At 39.7% G+C, this 19,058-nt stretch overlaps 1 protein-coding gene across 1 annotated transcript in view; it reads right to left on the reverse strand.

Annotated features, from left to right (window-relative positions):
• cox10 (cytochrome c oxidase assembly factor heme A:farnesyltransferase COX10) overlaps nt 1–19,058 on the reverse strand; it is a 35,613-nt gene that overhangs the window by 14,987 nt on the left and 1,568 nt on the right. Inside the window, exons 3-4 of the mRNA XM_004556702.3 lie at nt 18,533–18,929; nt 17,498–17,622 (exon numbers count right to left, since the gene is read on the reverse strand). Coding sequence (XP_004556759.3) covers nt 17,498–17,622; nt 18,533–18,929 — 522 coding nt within the window. The remainder of the gene's footprint in view (nt 1–17,497; nt 17,623–18,532; nt 18,930–19,058) is intronic.

A 19,058-nucleotide genomic window follows, 5' to 3' on the forward strand; every position in this document is an offset into this window, starting at 1 on the left:
TGAAAGGTGGTGGATTAGCCAGCTGGTAATAATCAACTCTGGGCTGGACCAATTACAATACTCAATCCGTATTGAGGGGAAAAGACTTCAGCGAGAATAAAAAAGACACAAAGCTGGAGTTATTCTGTGTCTTAGCTGCCTCTTCTCTCCTCATTCTCCCTCCCTCTCCTGTTGCTACTTCAATCATGAAACTGATCAATGATCAGCTGATCGTCTCTCTTGTTTGTTTATCTCCCACTTTGCGCCAGAAACAGGAAACCAGCGGATGTTGCGCTAAACAACAACAGCAGCACGTTCAAAATTGATCAGCTGTTGTTAGAATTTATTTAAAATTAATTTCTAGTATCAGCTGATGTTTGCTGGAGCCACAGCTGTAAAGCTGGAAACATGAAGGTGATACAAATCATACATATATACCAACAAAACAGTGTACATCACTGTCACAACAGCGTTTGTTTTCGTTCAAAGGCTTTATGGTTTTTCCAATAATACCTGGTGGTGTAGTCGGTGATTTTTTTGTCAGTTCAGCCTTATATATTATGTTTAACCCGAGTTCCCACCCGGTCAGCTGGTGGGTAACAGGCATCTCCGAAAACGTTGGAGCACTTATGCAAATATGTGATGTCTTGATAAATCGAGCAGATATTTGAAGTTCACACAGCTACATTCTAACATGAAAATATCTTAAAAGTTTATTTTGTGTCCCAGAAAGAGTAATATTTCAAACTCCGCCACTCTGTGTTCCTCCGCCACTGCCTCGTTTGAGCTTTGGACGAAATGGATTCTGGGATATTGCATTTCGTCCTTTCGAGCTGATTGGAGACAAAAACAGCCAATCAGATTTTTTTTGCATCCAAGTCTGTGATTGGCTGGTTTTGTGGCACAAATATAACGGTGTACAGAAAGAGTTGAGCGTGCACGGGCAGAAATGTTGAGAGCGTGAGCGACACATTGCGAGCGCAAATACAAAAACTGAGTGAGAGGGGCTGCTATTGTGCGTGTGTATATGGATAATAGCAAACACGGATATACATTTTTTGCATGCAGCAATGAATTTTGTTCACTCAAATTCAGCTTTTCTTCACTCAAAATAAATTTCTCCTCAAAATGCAACACTTGCACCTGCAAACCTTTTTTACGTGCGCTCAGAATAGTGGCACAAAAATAACGCCATAAAATACATGCTAGGAAAATAGAATAGGGAACGGACACATATGAAAGCCCTCGCTCTTCTCTAAAACATGACAGAAGCCATCACCGCCTCTGATAGATTTGTATTTGTGGCAGTGACCTGTGGTAAAATCCATTCTTCATCTCTAGACAGGCTCATTCAACAAGCCTTTCAAATCAAAATGAGGACGAGAAGAAGACAAGGCTGGGTATAGACCTTTATTTACAGCCGTACTTCCCTATTTACCCATAGCACTGTGGGTGGAAGATGATACGGGTTTTAAAGAAAAACTTAAAACTGGTCACATTTGTGAAGAAAAGGCAGGATGTATATATATATTTTTAGTCTTTTAGACATTTCTTTTTATCTTTGTTGGAATAGAACTTTGGAAAGAGGACAAGAAAGGTGAGAGGAAGAGCAGGGGAAAGACAGGGCCGGGCTGGAACCCAGGCCTCTACATTCACCTTACAGCGTATAGGTTGACAGCTATTCCTAGTTAGCCATACCAGCGTCAATATGTTTAGCATAACTCAACTGCTACATACGTGCTTATAAACCACAAAAAGTTGTGGTTGTCAGTCTTAGATAACATCTGGCAGCCCCCCCTTTTCAGTTTGACATTTCTAAAGCGACAGGAAACACAATAGGAAAAAGCTGAACTATGTGTATTTGGAGGCAGAACATATGCAGATACACGCAATGCAAGGGATCTGACAGTAAACAGTGGCAAAAAGCAGCGGGACTAAATTATTTATCCGTGAGTGACAATCTTGTTTGCTGGAGCAAATAGGAGGAGAGCGTGTAAACAGGGTAACAAAGTTCCTGTCAGAGTCTGTCCTCCTCCACTGCCAGAGCTTTACCCCCGAGACCCATCCCTTCTCACTGTGTCTCTTTATCTGTGCCTCCTCATCTCCCTCACTATCCTCTCAAGTGGAAAAGCAACCAGTTAGCATCTTGATGGGTTAGAAGTGAGCTGTCAACTATCTGTCCTGTGAAAGCAACAAATATTCTTCCTGTCAGGATGTGGCACAACACAACTTGTAGAGTCTATGAGCCCTAGCACAGGTTCTCAAGGAGAAGTTAAAATCATGACTGCAAAAATGTGTCTAATTGTCTAACTGTCATTGAATTATCAGCAAATGTCAATTTACAGGCTTTAATTTTTACTAGGAAAGGGGGTTTAACATGTCAACTGGTACACAATATAAAGAAACCCTAGAATGAATGCTGCATAAACACTTGGCTGCAACAACTACAAAGCTGGTTAACCAAACAGACAGTATATCTGCTCATCAGCATTCAATTTTAGTCTTTTAAACTAATTTAAATGCTGTTTTTTCCCCAAAAAATCTGTCAGTATGTCCACGTGAGACAACCAGTCACTAATTAGGTGTCATACAGTAAAAGGCCAGATATGAAACTACTGTGCCTGACTCAACAATTGATTTGAATTTGAAAAAAAAAAACACAATAGCATTAAAGAGCACAGAGTATGGATAATAAATTAAGCTGTGTTCAACATAAACACCTTTTTTTCCAACTCTGCTCCAAGCTATCTCAATGACCATATAGTTCATCTACAGACTAACTTAGTTAAGCTACTTGTTAAATTAGTTCTGCGATCATTGTGTGAAACAACTGAGGCATGAATGGGATCAGCTAAAACACTTGCTAATCTTCTCATTTAAACCATGGGTGGTATATTGAAGTATTTTAGTGATACTTTAATGTAAAAACACTGTCTCTCAAAATTACTTGCTATTCAAGGTTAACTTACTTCAAAGGTGAACTGATAAATGGAAACTCCATCACTATCTGAGGGCCAGCAGATGGCCAATCAATTTGCCAAGTATTCCTTTTTTACTAGCCCTGGGCCACTAAACCAATGGTTAAGTTAAAAACTGTAAGTCAATACCTATCATTAAAACCATAATGTTGAATAATAGTATTAATAAAATCCCAATGACACATTTAAAAAAGTGCCATTATGATTGTATGCTGGTGAAAATCAGACCCATATTTCCCCTACTCACCCTGTCTCATGGTAAGCAATTATTACCCCTATTACCGGGTATCATTAGTACCAATTCCAGCCTATAGATGTTAAATGTTTAATTCACTGGATCTGATACATTTTGCATGTAATGCACACACACATATAGGGTATAACCACCTAAGGGTACTTTTTTAGATGTCTATCATTCTGAAACTCATTACAGTTGAGTGGGTGTAAAATGAATGGGAACACAGCAGCTGCTACGTCCTTCTGCTTGAATGAGTCGCTACAAGGTTATATTAATGGTGCAGCCTTTACAGTTAAAAGCCCTTTTTTATGCATTCACATCTTTTGCTTTGGAAGCATGTAGGCACGCATAATCAGACACAGATAGACTCTTTGCTGAATTAAATCTGAACAATCAAGTGAGCTCTCTTATAACACAAACCGCCATGAGCATTAATTTAGGGGAACGTCTATGACAACAAAGCCTTAATTACAGAAGCCCCTTCAAAGCAGAGTTATGTTATGGGGGCTACATTGAGCGATTACACCAGTTTTGTTTGTGGGATGAAAAAGTGATGCTTACGGGCGAGACTAGAAAGAGAGAAAATGGTTATTGCGATGTACAGCAACACGCAATCAAGTGATATTATAGTGTAGAGATGATAAAAAAGCAAGTTTGATTTCACCATCCCTTTGTGATTCCCAGGTGAGGGGAAAACAAAAAGTGTTACCTCATATAAGGTGTTGAAAGAAATGAATGGAGACGTCAAAGCCTGAGCAAATATGTACGTATACACCCAGGGATGCACACTTTGAACTGTATTGTAAGCAGTAATCAGCAGTTACTACATGACAGAGTCTGCTAGGCTGCCGTGTCATCAAATGCCCAAAGATCCTTTTAACTATCACACACCCAACACAGAATAATAGCTTCCTCGGGTGAGAGGAATGACGGGTGGAGGATAAAGAGGTGAACTGACGCGTCTCTAAAATGTCATATCCGAGCACAAGCATGACAGACTTACTAAGTCTTGTGTCTGCCCTTGCAGTGCTACCACCCACATAAATCGTAGCATTTGCTGCGTGGCACTAGATACATGCCCAAAAAAAGCCACTTCAACTGCTTGTTAATGCAAACATCTAACCAACTTAATGTATTTAGTCATGTAGACATAGTTTAGACAACCGTATGAAGGTCAAACGGAGCATTTTGTCCCTCGCAAACACGCTCAAGGTGTGCAGACCATTGTCAGTAAAAACGTGAAAATGCATTGTGGATGCCAGAGCTCAGAGGAGATTGGCCAAACTGTTTCAAGCTGATAGGAAGGCAACAGACACTCAAACAACCACTTGTTTCCTTGGAGCAGATCGGCTACAGCAGCAGAAGACCACAGCAGGCACCACCCCTGCCAGCGAAGAACAGGAAATTGAGGCCACGATTTGCACGGCTTACCAGAACTGAAAAATAGGAAAGCACTGCCTGGTCTGATGACTTCTGCGGTGACATTCAGACGTCAGGGTGAGAATTTGATGTAAACAACATGAAAGCATGGACCCATCTAGCTTTTATCAATGGTTCAGGCTGGTGTTGGAGGTTTAATGGCATGTGGGATATTTTCCTTAAACGCTTTAAGCTCCTTAGTACCAGCTGAGTAGCATTTAAACACCATAGTATTGTTACTGATCGCGTCCATCCCTTTACGATCACAGCATACGTACTGGAATAACTGTCTCCAGCAGGATAATGCACCAAGCTCAAATCATGTCAAACTGGTTTCTTGAACATGACGAGAGTTCACTGTACTCAAATGACCCCCAGAGCCACCAGATCTCAATCGAACTTTGGGATGCAGTGGAACAGGAGATCTGTGCATCCAAAACATCTGTAGCAACTGCGGGATGCCATCATATCAATAGGAACACAATTCTCTGGAGAAAGTTTGCTGCACCTTGTTGGGTCTGTGCTAAAATTAAGACAGTTTCAAGGCAAAAGTAGCTCCATCCCAGCAGTAAGTAAGCAAGAAGTGGTAAGTGATTGTATAACATTGTCAATATCCATGGATTTAAAAGTATACACAAGCGCTAATGAAGTTTATGTATTCAAAGGCTTTCCTAATTATCAGATCTTTTTCTCTTTTGTTTCTTGCCCCATATTTTGTTAAGTTTTAGCATGGTAATAACTGTAATGACAAAGTAGACCTGGAGGATATTTCTGCTTTTAAATGAGACCATTATGAGCAAAACTAAAAGGGCAACCACGATCACATAAAACAACCTTTTTATATGCAAAATATCAGCTGTGGCATTTTTCAGCTGTTCAGTTTATCCTTTGTGATTACATAATGAAGTACTGAAGACTTTGGGTGAATATGGCCAGAATAACAGTCATTGTAGACCGGGCATGAGACCTTTTTAAATTTCAAATATGTGCAGGAGCTGAAAGCACACAAAACAATTATTCAAACTACAGAATAGTAATAAAAGACAGCTAGTCTATATCTGGGGTTCCTGATAATAATGCGACGTCTTCATAATGCTTAGCAGACAGAGTGCACTATGCAACAGCAAAGCAAAACGATCTCTGAGGACTTTTCTCCAATAGATGCAATAGTTTCTTTGCCGACAGTGAGAAGCAGAGCAACAGCTGTATAGGAAACGGTCCAACGTGGCTCAACTCAGGGTTTTGTAGACTCTGTCTGAGATGACTTGGCTATCTTTCGGTGTCAATCTGCATGGCACAGCTTCGTTTATCTTAAGATTAAATATAATAAATGTCTCTTTGTGAAAATGGCTGGAAATTGAACCCTCCTTGTGGCATTTAAAAAGGAAAAAAATTGCACTCTTCATCGCATTTAGAGAAAAATGCAAAAAAGCTGGAGAATGTAAGACAACACCATAAGCATAGGGGAAAATCTTGGTGCATGTTGGGAACCATTTTGTTTTCCAGCAACGATGCCCTTGCCCCAAAAGCTTCTCGGTTTGAATCAAATTAGCATGCAGTGTTGGCTCACGGGCACGCCATAAACAGGGCTGCTTTTGTTAATTATCCATGGATCTCAGCATTACAAAGAGTGTTCCTACTTGCCTTTGGCTAAGTTACGTTCAAATAGAGAGGGAAAACTTGCATTTAAAGGTGAAAAAATAGAACACACAAATACATAAATGTGATGTATTAAGAAAACAGATACTCTAAATATGCATTTCCCAGACTCCTTACTTTAATTAGCCTTCCAAAACAACAATTCTTTTTTTCTTAGCTGTAAAACCAGAAACAATCATGCACAAAGCAGTTTTTTAAAGAATTATTTCTCTGCCTTATGTCTAAATAAGACCAAAAGCCTGTAACATATTAATATAAAGAGCATAAATATCAGTGAGCTTTGGAGTTGTCTTTATATCCACATGTTCAATTATCCCTCCAGCAACTAAACACAGTAAGGAAAAGAAAGAAGAACAAAAACCCAACTGAAAACAGCAGGTCATTCCATCAAATTTATTATTCACTTCTCTGTCACAGTTTTGAAAGTGCTGCAGTACATATCACCACACAGTATGTTCTCATCTGACTAACATTAGCCTCACAAAAGACGTTCCACATCATTGCAAAGCCATTGCTTTTTCTGTCATGATACTTTCACTTGGTTCATGCCAGAATGGGTAATTTTGAGCTCAGCTTAACAAAAAACACTTGGGCTGGGGATAGTTGTCTCCGAGTGGCATTACATTCAATAAATAGGCATGCAACTCTCTGGCCTCCAACTTGCAAATGTTCAGCAATGCAGAGAGGGTCATTTCTAAAAATGAGGAGCCCGCCAGGACTGTCTTCAATCTATTTCAGTGTGGTGAAACAGAGGAATGGTCTCGTATAGCAGACATATGAGACCTCTACAAATCAGGTGTGGTTTTTGATTTTTATGAATGCACATGACACTATCTGTAGTAGCACCGACACAATAAACAGATCTCAAGGGCTTCTTTTAGTTTCTTCTTTTCAGATACCACAGATACTACGATCTGCAAAAAAAAAAAAAAAAAACCCTCTCTCAACTGCAAGCATTAATAGCAACTGAGAAATTAAACACAACAGATGGAGTGTTACAGTTGGTGTTAAAAATATTTACTCTCGTGTTAGGTCTGTCACTGCTAAATGAATCCAATGTATGTGTGTGTGCGTGAGGAGTGGAAAAAGGCTCATTGGTGCCAGACGGTGTTGAGGTGTGTGTTTGCGTGTGGGTCTGTCTGTGTCGGCATCTTGCCATGTTGGTCATTGAAGCCCATAATCACAGTGTTTTGTTCAAAACTAAAGGATAATCAGGAAGGTGGAGAGGAGGTGCTCCACCTGCCCATCAGTTATCCCGTGGAGTGAAGTCAACTATTGTGGAGACGTGTGTTTAAACTAACAGGCTGTGGCACTGAAAGCTCTTCAGACGTGAGTGTTTGTGCATCACCCAAGTGTGATCTGGACAAAAGGCCAGATCACACTTGTTGTCGCGTCTGCTAAGAATCTTTTTCTTTCATAGGTTGTTCACAAGAAGAAGTGAAGAAGTGAAATACATTATATATCAGTGTATGTTTGTAAGTTTTACTCTGAAGTTTAACTGTGATGTAGAAACTCATGAGAATTAAACCCACTAAGAAGTCATTTAACTAAAATTTGATCAATACTCTGGGCAGAGAAATTCTTGTGAAAATGGAAAAGTGCCCATAAAATGACATAAAATTAACTATTGACTTGTGAATTGTTTAAGGATGGATGAAAAATGCCTGACCAATGTGTAAACTCACCGGTCTGTCAACCAGATAAATGTAAAGTTTTGGTTTTTAATACTGAATTAAGTCGTATTTGATTCAAGCATGAAAACAAAACAAAACAGACAACTTGAAGAAACCTGATACCAACAAAGAGATTTCTTTAGCTGCCTTCAGTACTTCTTTAAATTCACTCTTGCACTGATCTCCTTTAATGAGGCAGCTTTCAACTGACTCAAAAATGTAGTTTTTTAGGGATTCACATCAATAGAAAAGCACCTAAGATTAACACCCCACAAGTGCTTCATTAGAGTAAGGCTGTTGCCTGCCAAAGCCCTTATAAATGAACCTTTCCTACAGTTCATTTACTTCATTAAGTTTGGTTTGCCTACTTACCAATTAATTCTCTCTACAGCAGATGAAAGATACACAAGAAGAACAGAAAATGTAACAGCCACATCATAAATAACTTACATTTTTAAAGCTTCAGGCTAAATGTAACTTTAAAATGAGAAACACGGAGTATATTAGGCTTTTGTAATAACACAGACAACTTCTTGGCCACACGCACACAACGCAGTCAAGTTAAGCTTTTGAATAAAGGTACTGTTGGATCTGCAACGCTGGCAAATTCTTCTAAAAGAAAGGAACAAACTCACAAACAAACCGTGGACATTAGACACTAGAATTTTATCAATCCTTGTATCTAAGCTTAACAAATACTTAGCCTGGCAGCAGTATATGCTGGTGCCTGATCTCGTTCATTATCTCTGGGGCATATAATAGATGGATTTAGCCTTCGTGACTTTATCAGAGGATAGCATCTGTTTCCCATCTGAGGCTACAAGAGATCCATTTGTACAGTTTGAAATGGACTGGCACCCCACAGTTGACAAAGACAAAAGGCTTTAAAGAAATTAACTATTAAACAGGGCTGTCTAGTTAAATATTCATTTTAATCCAGCGCTAACAGAGAGACACCCATCTAGTCCTTTTGGTCCCATCTTGCTAGGCAATTAAAAAGGAATTTTCATTCTTTCTCTCGGGCTGAATTAACAGCTTGGAGGGGACCGTCGAAAGGAAAAGCCAAAAAGTATGTATGTCAAAGATCAGCTTTCTCTTTTGTCTTAAATGCACTGGTGGAAAACAAGATCTTACGAATGGCAGCTGTGGTTTATCTGCGGGGGGTGTCTTTCCACTCTTGTTAAAATGCACACTTAGCAAAAGCCTCAATGCATTTGACCTCTACCTTAGTAAAAGCAGTCAACAAAATGTTACAAACTAAATCATTTGACAGACAATAAATGAACATTCAGCCCATACAATAAATACAATGAAGCTACAACTGCAGTAACTATTGTATAACTATTATCGTTGTTGTTTTTAGCAGATGACGATATAAACACAAAGTCACAATTCTGAACTGATGCAGAAAAGGATGACAACTCATCACAGGATGAGAGAGATTAAGGCTCCTCTTCACCTGTATTGCCAAAGCTATCAAGCAGATCTAATGACCGTCAGCTGAGTGTGTCACTGTTTCAGTCATACTGTCAACAGAGGAAAGATCCTTTGGTCTATCCACCCATCATAAAACCTGCTACATGGCACAGACAGGAGAGCAATGCTTTTTCTGTGTCGACACAGCAAAACTAATAAAGGTTATACCAAGTGGAGTCCACTGAACCACAGTTGCATGTTTACATATATGGATAAATGTTTAGGCCTCTTGTAATTAACAAAAATAAATGGACAGAAATCAGTTTAACAACCGAGGGTAACCCTGGGAAAAAACAGGTTCGGCTGCTTTCTATTTCCAATCCTCGAAACTGGAGGGATGGAACAACAATCCTTGCAATTTCACCCGACGTGCTACACTGTGTTTTAGGAGTATTCCACTTGCAGCTACACATTCTGTCTTCTTAAAAATAGGAGACTTTTGCCTTTCTTTTCTTCTTTTAAATACGTGTCACATCTTGCTGCACAGGGCAAATTAGGAAGACAGGAAGTCAGACACAGAAGCACAATAAAACAAAAAAAAAAGAATCTGGTCAACTTTCAAAATAAAAGACCACCTGCAGACTATATGCTTTGCTTGAGCAATGCTCACTGTGTGATTTTGAGATATTTTTATATATTTAAGTATAGCCCATGGCAAGAGTAGTCTGATAACATGTCTAGCAAATATCTTAAAATTACATTTAAAAAAATTCCCCAATCATTATACCCAGCAGGCAGTTGGACAATGTATCAGCTGAAATCCTGGTATTACAACCCTTCTGACACACAGACTTAGCATTCAGTTATGTTGGCTACAGCGATCCTTTCAAAGAAAATGCAAGAATGTACTGGGACATAAAGGACAAGAGGACAACTTTAGTTTGTTCTAAAGTTTAGAACTGCCCGATAGTTTTTATTTAGGGACTCAAATCTACTGATTTTACATAACTACAGTAATTTGTCTGACTGCTTTCTGAACACTACAATAGCTGGACTATGCACAGAAAAGAGCTACATGCTCTGCAAAATACTTCCAAGATGGATGTAATTATAGATTAGGAGCCAGCATTTTAAACTTACCCACTGAGTGAATACACTGTAATAAATGCATTTTTTTATGCTGAGGTTATCTGAATTTAACTAAGTGCAATTTCAGGACTTTAACCAGGACCAGCTTGAAAATATTAAATCAGAGTAGTTCAAAAACTCAGATTACATTATGGATTACATTAGATATACCACAAAGCAAGACCTAATATGTATAAAGCAAGGGAAATTCCTGGTTTGATTCAGATCACATTACAGGTGACAGCATACCAATCTGACATCCAAAGCTTTTGATAAACATGATTAAAAAGATGACTGCCACTTCAAACAAAACACAGATGCTAGCTACAGAATAAGACTGCATGTAAGAACGCGTTTGAAATAAGAGGGCTGCGTTGGAGTTCTTTCATTGTTAAAAGCATGTGCTTCTGCTTGTTACGGAGGGTTAAAATGACGACGCTTCATTGTGTAAACAGATCATTTAGAATCAATTCCTGTTATTCTGCTGATTAAAAGGTACATTTAGAAACGTGAAAAGGATCAGAATAAGCTCTCACCACTGTCATATTACCCATTTCTTTATATTTTGATAGTAAACCAGGAAATAGGTGCAGCCATTTCTTAAAACGTCTGAAAACTTGCGTGGAAATACATATAACAGTTTAAACTCTCATAATTTCTTTAAGCAGCCTTCAGGAACAGTTCTTTAGACTTCTTGAAGGACATTCAAAGCTCTTCTTTGGATGATGGCTGCCTTTAATTCCATAATGAGAGGTCTGGCATAGGTGGAGGCCAATCCACGACTGATGGTGTTTTTATATCCGGTTCAATTTTTACTGCACTGGCAGTGAGACTGCCATGCTGAAGCTGTTGTCAGGCAGACACTTTCCAGATGGTACTGCACAGCGGATCAAAATGATTGTACTTTTCTGCACTCAGAATTCCATCAATTTTGACAAAATTTCCAACACCACTGCATTGAAGCTGCAAACCATGACAGAGCCTCTACTATGTGTTACAGATGGCTACTGTGCCTCTACAGACCTCTTTTGTAGATGTAGATGACAATTTGAAACAAAAATCTCAAATTTGGAATAATCATTTCATAAGTTTCATCAGTTGCCACTGATTTTCAAGCCAGTTCTGGTGTAACGGATCAAACTGACGGGACAGATTCATCTCTCAGGTCCCCTGTCAGGATTTCTTCTTTCAAAGGCAGTTCATCTAGTGCCCTGGGAATCACCTTGTTTGTGCAAAAAAATACTATTTTATGCTGGTCAGACTGTGTTATCCTCTAAAATTGGTCAGGTACAAGGATGGACTAAAATGAGCAGCAAAGAAAATTTCTGGAAGAACTTCAGAAAGACAACAACGACAAATGCCAAGAAAGTCTGGCTCCTTGGAATGAAAATATAAAGAAATGACTCAAGTGGCTCAAAACCTTTAACCAGTATTGTATTTTAAAATTTTTAGGAAAAAGCAAACCAAACACACCGCTACACGGAAATGGAAATAGACTGGAATTTATATAGTTTTCTTTTAGCCTTTCTGACCAACTCAAAGTGATTTAGACCGTATTTAACCACATATTCATACACAGCTGTATTATATACACTGGTAACACATGATTCTCTGCACAGCCTGTGCGTGTGTTCAGTCATGCACCAATCTACTCTAAAAGGGCTGGCCAAGATGCATCGAGAAGGAAGCATGCTGCGAGGGTAAATAATGCATGCCTACACAGGACATGAGAGAAGGATGTAGCTTCAAGTGTGTGGAGTGCATGGGCAGGGGGCTTGTGGGGGCTCGCTTGTGCGTGCCAGCCTCAGACAGCTCACCACAGAGCAGACGCGCAGAAACGAAAACTCTGTGCCTTCTTAACAAAGACAGAAATGACACCAGTCAGCCGCAGAGAAAGCCAGCTTGAATTTTCATCAAAACAAACACACAAAGTGACGATGCTGCCAAAATAGCTGAGCAGTAATTATTTGACAGTAAAAGGCCATATCGGGTTATATTATTTACACTGCCGGGGACTTCAGACCACCCCTCGGTATTTTAGGCTCTAGCCTCAAACTCTCATCTGACCCAATTATCCAATTAGCTGAAGTAGTGGCCAGACTAGAAGCCGATGACAGCTGGAACACCTGCAGTTGCTGCTCTCGGTGTGGGGTCCAGGAGTTACGTGACCCCGGCAATAAGCATATTTTAACTAATCTGAGCTACAGTGTAAACACCACAGACACTCTGCTCAAGAGGAAGCTGCAAACCTCTGAGGTAGTCATTCCTTACAGAGTATAGTCTGTGTGAAGCATTCCTCATTTTCAGACTTCATTGGAAATCTAAGCTACTTTAACTGGAAGGTCAAATAATTACATCCCTTTGCTCTCGGACCACACTGTATGACAGACATGACAGCATTAAGCCTTTTGACTGTGGCAGGAAACTCTAGACGACAAAACGCCATTGTTACGTGACTTCCAGCGCTTACACCCTTCCGTCAGTTTCCTAAATAGAGTAACATCTTAAAAAGAAACCACAACATTGCAGTTTGCCCTACGGGCACTTCCAAGTGGGACAAAACTCAGCCTTGCTTTTGATAGCTCAACTCAAGCTCTCTCTGCCAAAGCATTTCTTTCTCCCTCGGGGCACTTTCCTCCTTCCCTCAAGGTGGTTCAACAACTCTGTGGTCATACTGCTGTGCCTCTTCAGATGCTGAACATTAAGGGATTAGGGCGGAGTGGCAGAATCCATCGGAAGTGATCTTCACAAGAGTTTCTATCTGCTTTGATTTGTCTGTCAAGCTTTTGTTTGATTTACTTTTTGTATATTAAAAAAGTTCTTTGATCACAGCTAACCACACTATTAGTGAAGTCCCAGTATTTTTAAGATGAAAAGAATTTTTTTAAAGTCAGGAGATCAGAAGATGGGATGTTTGTCTTCTCCATTCCTTGATTTTCTGGATTATCAATAACAAATGCATAACCAAGGTGTTGAGCTCAACTGCAGCCAGGTGAGGTTACATCTTAGAAAGAGGTGTAAAGTATGACGGCAGTGACAGTGCAGCTGGCAATTATATAACAAACAACATCCCAGCTGCTTCTGTGCATATAATTACATTCTCCTCCAAACAAAGCAAAACAAACAACAACTGTTGGATTGTCTGTAGAAGGCCACATACTTTTTATACCAGCCGAGCCGAGGAAAACGAACACAAACCACACTAAACAGGTTTGCTTTTCTGACAGTGTTTCTTCTTTTAAATCACCTTTTAAGGTTTCCGCTTGCATGACTTTCAACCTACTTCAAAGTCAACTTCCCTTGACAGGTGGTTAATTTGTCTGAAAAAATAAGCTCATCGCAAACTCCTTCCAGTTAAGACTATGATGACATGCAAAATGTCCCCACAGAGAACAAGGGATAAAGAAGGAGAATGAATCCAACTTGTGTGGGGGATCCGGCTCACATACCCAGCATCTAGCCACAAAAAGGGATGTCTTGGGCTCAAAGTAAACACTGATGGATTTCAGGCTTAAATACTCAAGGCCATTTGTGAAAACAGAGAGGAGTAATATTGCCACCGGGATCTCCTTACACGACATTGTGTATTTATCTTCAAAAACCATGTGAAGCATTCCTAAAATACTATACGTTCTTCCATGTGACACTTTTTCCCACATTAATAAGGCAAAATGAACTGGGAGATGTGTTACGACATTTATATCAGCCTCTTTCAAATTCACAATTAAGGAGTTATCATTTTAAATCAACAATTAGTTTGTGTTTTTGTAAGGGTATGCTGCAGGAAAAATAGACTAATAGAAATTGACTATCTGGCCAATTAGATTGATGGGTAGGAATTCAGCTTTCTATTGGGAGATCAGTTTATCATAAGGCAGTCAGAAGCAGTGTTTTCCATTCAAAATAAAGGACAAAAAGGGATTGCCTGCTATGTGTTGCGGAAGTAAATACAAGGAATGCACATTCAAGGTCATGCTGAAACAGCTGAAAGCCACAATAAAAGCAATTACCTGGAATGCATGACACTTCTGAGACCGTTTTATCCTTCCATGCAGAGATATACACCCCACATACCTCTCATCTATCAGTCAGAAGCCACTCAGTAGGGAATCCTAGGAAGAAAAGACTGCAGCCACCTGAACCTGTGCAGCCATCAAGCTTACAAGGGGTATTCTTGCTCCACTCACTGAACATAGTGCTTGACAATTTTCCCTGTCATCCTTGAATGCATCTCTACACCCTCTACATCTCTGCAAACCTGTAGTAATGGGAGTAAGGACTGTAACATTATGCAGGGAAATCAACGATCTCACTCAAGCAGTGGCACACAAAGACAGAGGGATCAACTACAGTGATGCCACTGTTTTTGATCATCAGGTTCTTGTGTGAAGTTAACCAGACAAAGTCCCTGAGCCACCTTTGAATATACATGAATAGTAAGTCAGAGGTTCTTTAAAGTCAAAGGAGCTCAAAAGGAGATTGAAAACAGAATGAACTCTGAACTTGAAAAGCATTTTCATGGTGTGAATAATGAATAGGCCTGAATGTTTAATGTACGCTAACTGGTAGCTTCATTAGTGGCCTGTTCATCTGCTTGTTAACGTGAATATGTAATCAGCCAATTCCACGGTAGCAACCCAATGCCTTTAGTTCAAGCTAAGCATCAGAACGAAGGAGATGAGGGACTTTGAAAGTGGTATAGTTGTTGGTGCACAGATACAGTAACAGTAACTCAAATAACCCCTGTCACAAGCAATATATGCATAAGAGCAGCAAGGAGAAGAGGAGAGGCTACAGGAGGAGAATATCGCAAAGGGTGCTACGTCAATAATCAGTAAGTCAATAAGAAAAAGAAAACTGAAGCTACAATTGCCACAAGCTCAGCAGAAGTAAGGAAAAACTTCACCTGATCTGATGAGCCTTTCTGCTACAATATTCAGTGGTTCATACTGGCAGTGTATAGTGCATATTTATATTTTCTTGGCACACAAATGAGGATTGTGTAAATGCCATCGCCTGCCAGACTATTGCTGGTGACCATGTCCTTCCCTTTATCTTCTGATGGCAGTTTCCAGCAGTATGATATGTCATGTCACAAAGCTCAAATCATCCCAGCTGACAAATCTGCAGCAGCTGTGTGATGCTATCATGTCAACAGGCGTCCAAATCTCTGGGAAAAGTTTCCAGCACCTTGTTGATTCTGTGCCACAAAGAATTCAGGGAGTTCTGAATGCAAAAGACTAAGTGCCTTGAGGTCCTACCTGAACATTAAGCCAACCAGAGTAACACCTGTGGTGTCAACGTAGAATGAGAAAAAAGTGACTCATTCATTAAAAGTAAATGACTGATTTTGGGGGCGTGATGTGGATCCAACTGCATTTTCTCAGGTCTAGGGTTCAAAAATTACAATACTAGGCTGCTCCTCAAAATTGTGATTTTTATTCTTTGCTTTTTAAATTTTTTTTTTTTTTTTTTTACAATAGAAACCTTAATTCTATGTATTTTCAGGTCTTAACACACATTTACTCAATTTGCAAGTAGATCGAGGCACTAAAGGGAAATACCGCAGTTTCAGTGAAATATGAAGCCAAGTTGTAGCCTAACCTCAGGCCGAGTTAGTGGAATAAATGAAGATTGACAGGACGGATGTCAAGGAGGGCAAACAAATACAGGGACTCGCGTGGCACGAACAGTGGCTGCCGCCTCTTGCATCACTCAACGCTATGAATGTCTAGGAGTGCAGGCCTGGGCTCAACTATTTGGCGTGGAAAGAGGGAGACATTTTTCAAATACCTCAAGGATATTTACACACCTGCTTAGTGTGAGGTGTACCGAGGAGTCAGTTCTGTTTCACAGACAATATGATTTTAACCCTAGCAATGGACTGATTGACTCTATTCAGGCCCTAGTCCCAGCAACAAAACCGTGTAAACATGTGCACATTCATATTCATAGACATCTGCACCTAAATGGCACAATGCAAGTTTACGTTCAAGATGATCAGTGTTATTACAAACTCATTGACTTCCTGGCATTTCACTGTTGCAAAACAGTGAACACATGACTGAATCACACTGCTAGGAAGCCAGGGTGGGGGTAGGGGAGTCTGTTTCAAGGCCATGAACCTGCAGGGTAATCAAGGTCTTTGTCAAATTATAGGCCAAGAACACCACTAACCACAGTTCAATCCAGGGCTGAAGAAGAGGTCACCCATTATGTGAATATTATTAAGTCAGAGAGAATTCCGATGTACAACATCAACATTAGAGAGCAAGAGAAGGCCCTACTTTAGGCATTCTAAGTGTCTAAGTACACTAGCTCCCCTTTGTTTAAACCTTCAAAAAAGCTTTCAGCGTGGAACTAATAATAGCATTACAGTTAGCTCAATGCATTTTTGAGATGCGTAGCTAAAGAGGAATGTAGGCTGGGTAAATAAGGGGATGTGCTGGTCCGTTTAGCGTTTTTTGGAACATCTCTTAAAACAACTTAAAAAGAAAACTGTGGATGTGGGTCTCGGTCAACAGGCACGTTCATGTTGTCATAATATGTCTACAAAAAAACTATATGACACAACTTCAAGGCCAACAAATATCAGGCCAGTTCTGTGACGGGTCACTTTTGTTCCAAAAGGAAATTGGTACTAAAAATCAAAGTGATTCAAGACCACAAACATCTGCAATGTTTACTGCAATTCTTGAAGCAGTTAAAACAGCCCATGTGTTTAATATTTCTTGCTTTCTGGGACTTCTGTATTTGCAGGAAATTTAGCTGAGATTAACACAGGAGTAACTGCTGCTTGTTAAACTGCATACTCAATGACAATTTATTGACGAGTTGTTGGTTAAAATTCACTGCCAAACTATGAAAGCTGATACAATGTTTGTTTAAGCTCAAATGATTTTAATGCATATATGATGACTAGAATTTCTTAGTTTGTGTAAAAACCACATGCTAATATGTACAAAGGTGTGTATATATATATATATGTTTGAAAGAAGAAAACAAACCTGGTTAATTGAATTGGCAGCACAAGAGGCAAGGCCTGTTCCCAAAGATGACACGAAAAACATGACTGGATCAAAGGGCACCGGAGCCATTGCAAAGCCGGCAGCTGCAGTTGTAACCACCAGAGCTGAAATAACGAAGGTGATAAAAAGAAAAGAAACAACATAATCCATTATAGTTTCTCAGAGTATTATCTCTCCAAAATAATATGTAAAACATTTAACATCCCTAGAAGGTTGATTCAGTGTAAACAAAGGAAAAGCACATAGTAGGACAAGACAAACTGCAACACATTAGATTTCAGCTTAGGCCCCTTTCCATGCACTTTATCTAAAAACTAATAGAATGACTTTAAGTTCTTGTATTAAAACTACTGAATTCCAATTGCTCCAAAGCTCCACTTAAATATGTAAAGTGACGGATTTCTTGTTATAACCCATTCCGATACAGAGGGAAATGAATTATAGTGAATCTCATGAAGACGATCAGTCCCACTGACTCACTCACTGAATGACTGGCACGAATCCCTGTTTATTATATTACTAAGCACAACAACATAGTCATGTCTATGTGCACATTTAACCCATCCACAGTAATCTTGTACATTTTTCTATTTATTTGACTGGTGTTCTCTACTTACTCAATTTTTACACAATGTCAGTGATTCTGTTTGCATGTCGGGTAAGTGTTTGCATGTTATTTCCTTTAGTTCATCATCACTTCTAGCTTTGCACAATTCACAGTAAATAATCCCTTTATCTTCTTATACTGGGCCTTGGTGGAGCCAGTCAAGCCATTTTAGTTCAGCTTTCTCCCGATTGGCTGCCCCTATCAAACAGAAGGTCTCAAAACCAGATAGGTGAGTTTGCTGTGCTCAAAACCAGAGTTGTGTGCCTGAGATGACAACATAAACATCCCTCCTCCCTAATATGAATCCAACAGTAGGAAAAGCTTTTTAAAGTATTTAGAACAGCCTGAATATTGAGTCAACTAATATTGTAATAATAAACTATATAAGTAAGTGTTGAATACTCTACCTGTTAGTTTAATTTTTGAAAGTCTTGCATAGATATCCGGTAAGTCAGCCCTATCAACCTTCAGCTGCTTCCACTGTCTATCTAGACGTGCCTGTTTTTCTTCTTCAGTCTCAACCTGGACATGTGGAGGCTCATCTGGAGTTCCAGTCATATGGGAAACGGAAACATTCGGCGCTGCTGCATTTTCTGCAGTGTGCTTCAAGACGGAGAGTTTATCTTGAGGCTTATGGGTTGCATCCTCTGCCTGTGGACCAGCATCTGTAGCTGCAGGATTGATGGTTGGTACTCGCTCCACTTGTCTTTCAACGCTGTCATCTCTCTCATCCACAATAGTCAGGACGGGTGCTTGTTTGGGGATGGCTCGCTGGTGAAGCTCACTCGTGTTCTTTGAAACATACTGGGGGGAAAAAACAAAAGCAAGGAGACTTATTGGGTAAATATTTTCTAATGGCAAAAAAGAGGCAAAAGAAGAAACTCTGCTAGCCTCAGAATACTGGGATAAATCAGCATTAACGATGAGCAAAAA

This window comes from Maylandia zebra, linkage group LG8 (assembly GCF_041146795.1).
Source record: "Maylandia zebra isolate NMK-2024a linkage group LG8, Mzebra_GT3a, whole genome shotgun sequence".
Classification (NCBI taxonomy): Eukaryota; Metazoa; Chordata; class Actinopteri; order Cichliformes; family Cichlidae; genus Maylandia; species Maylandia zebra.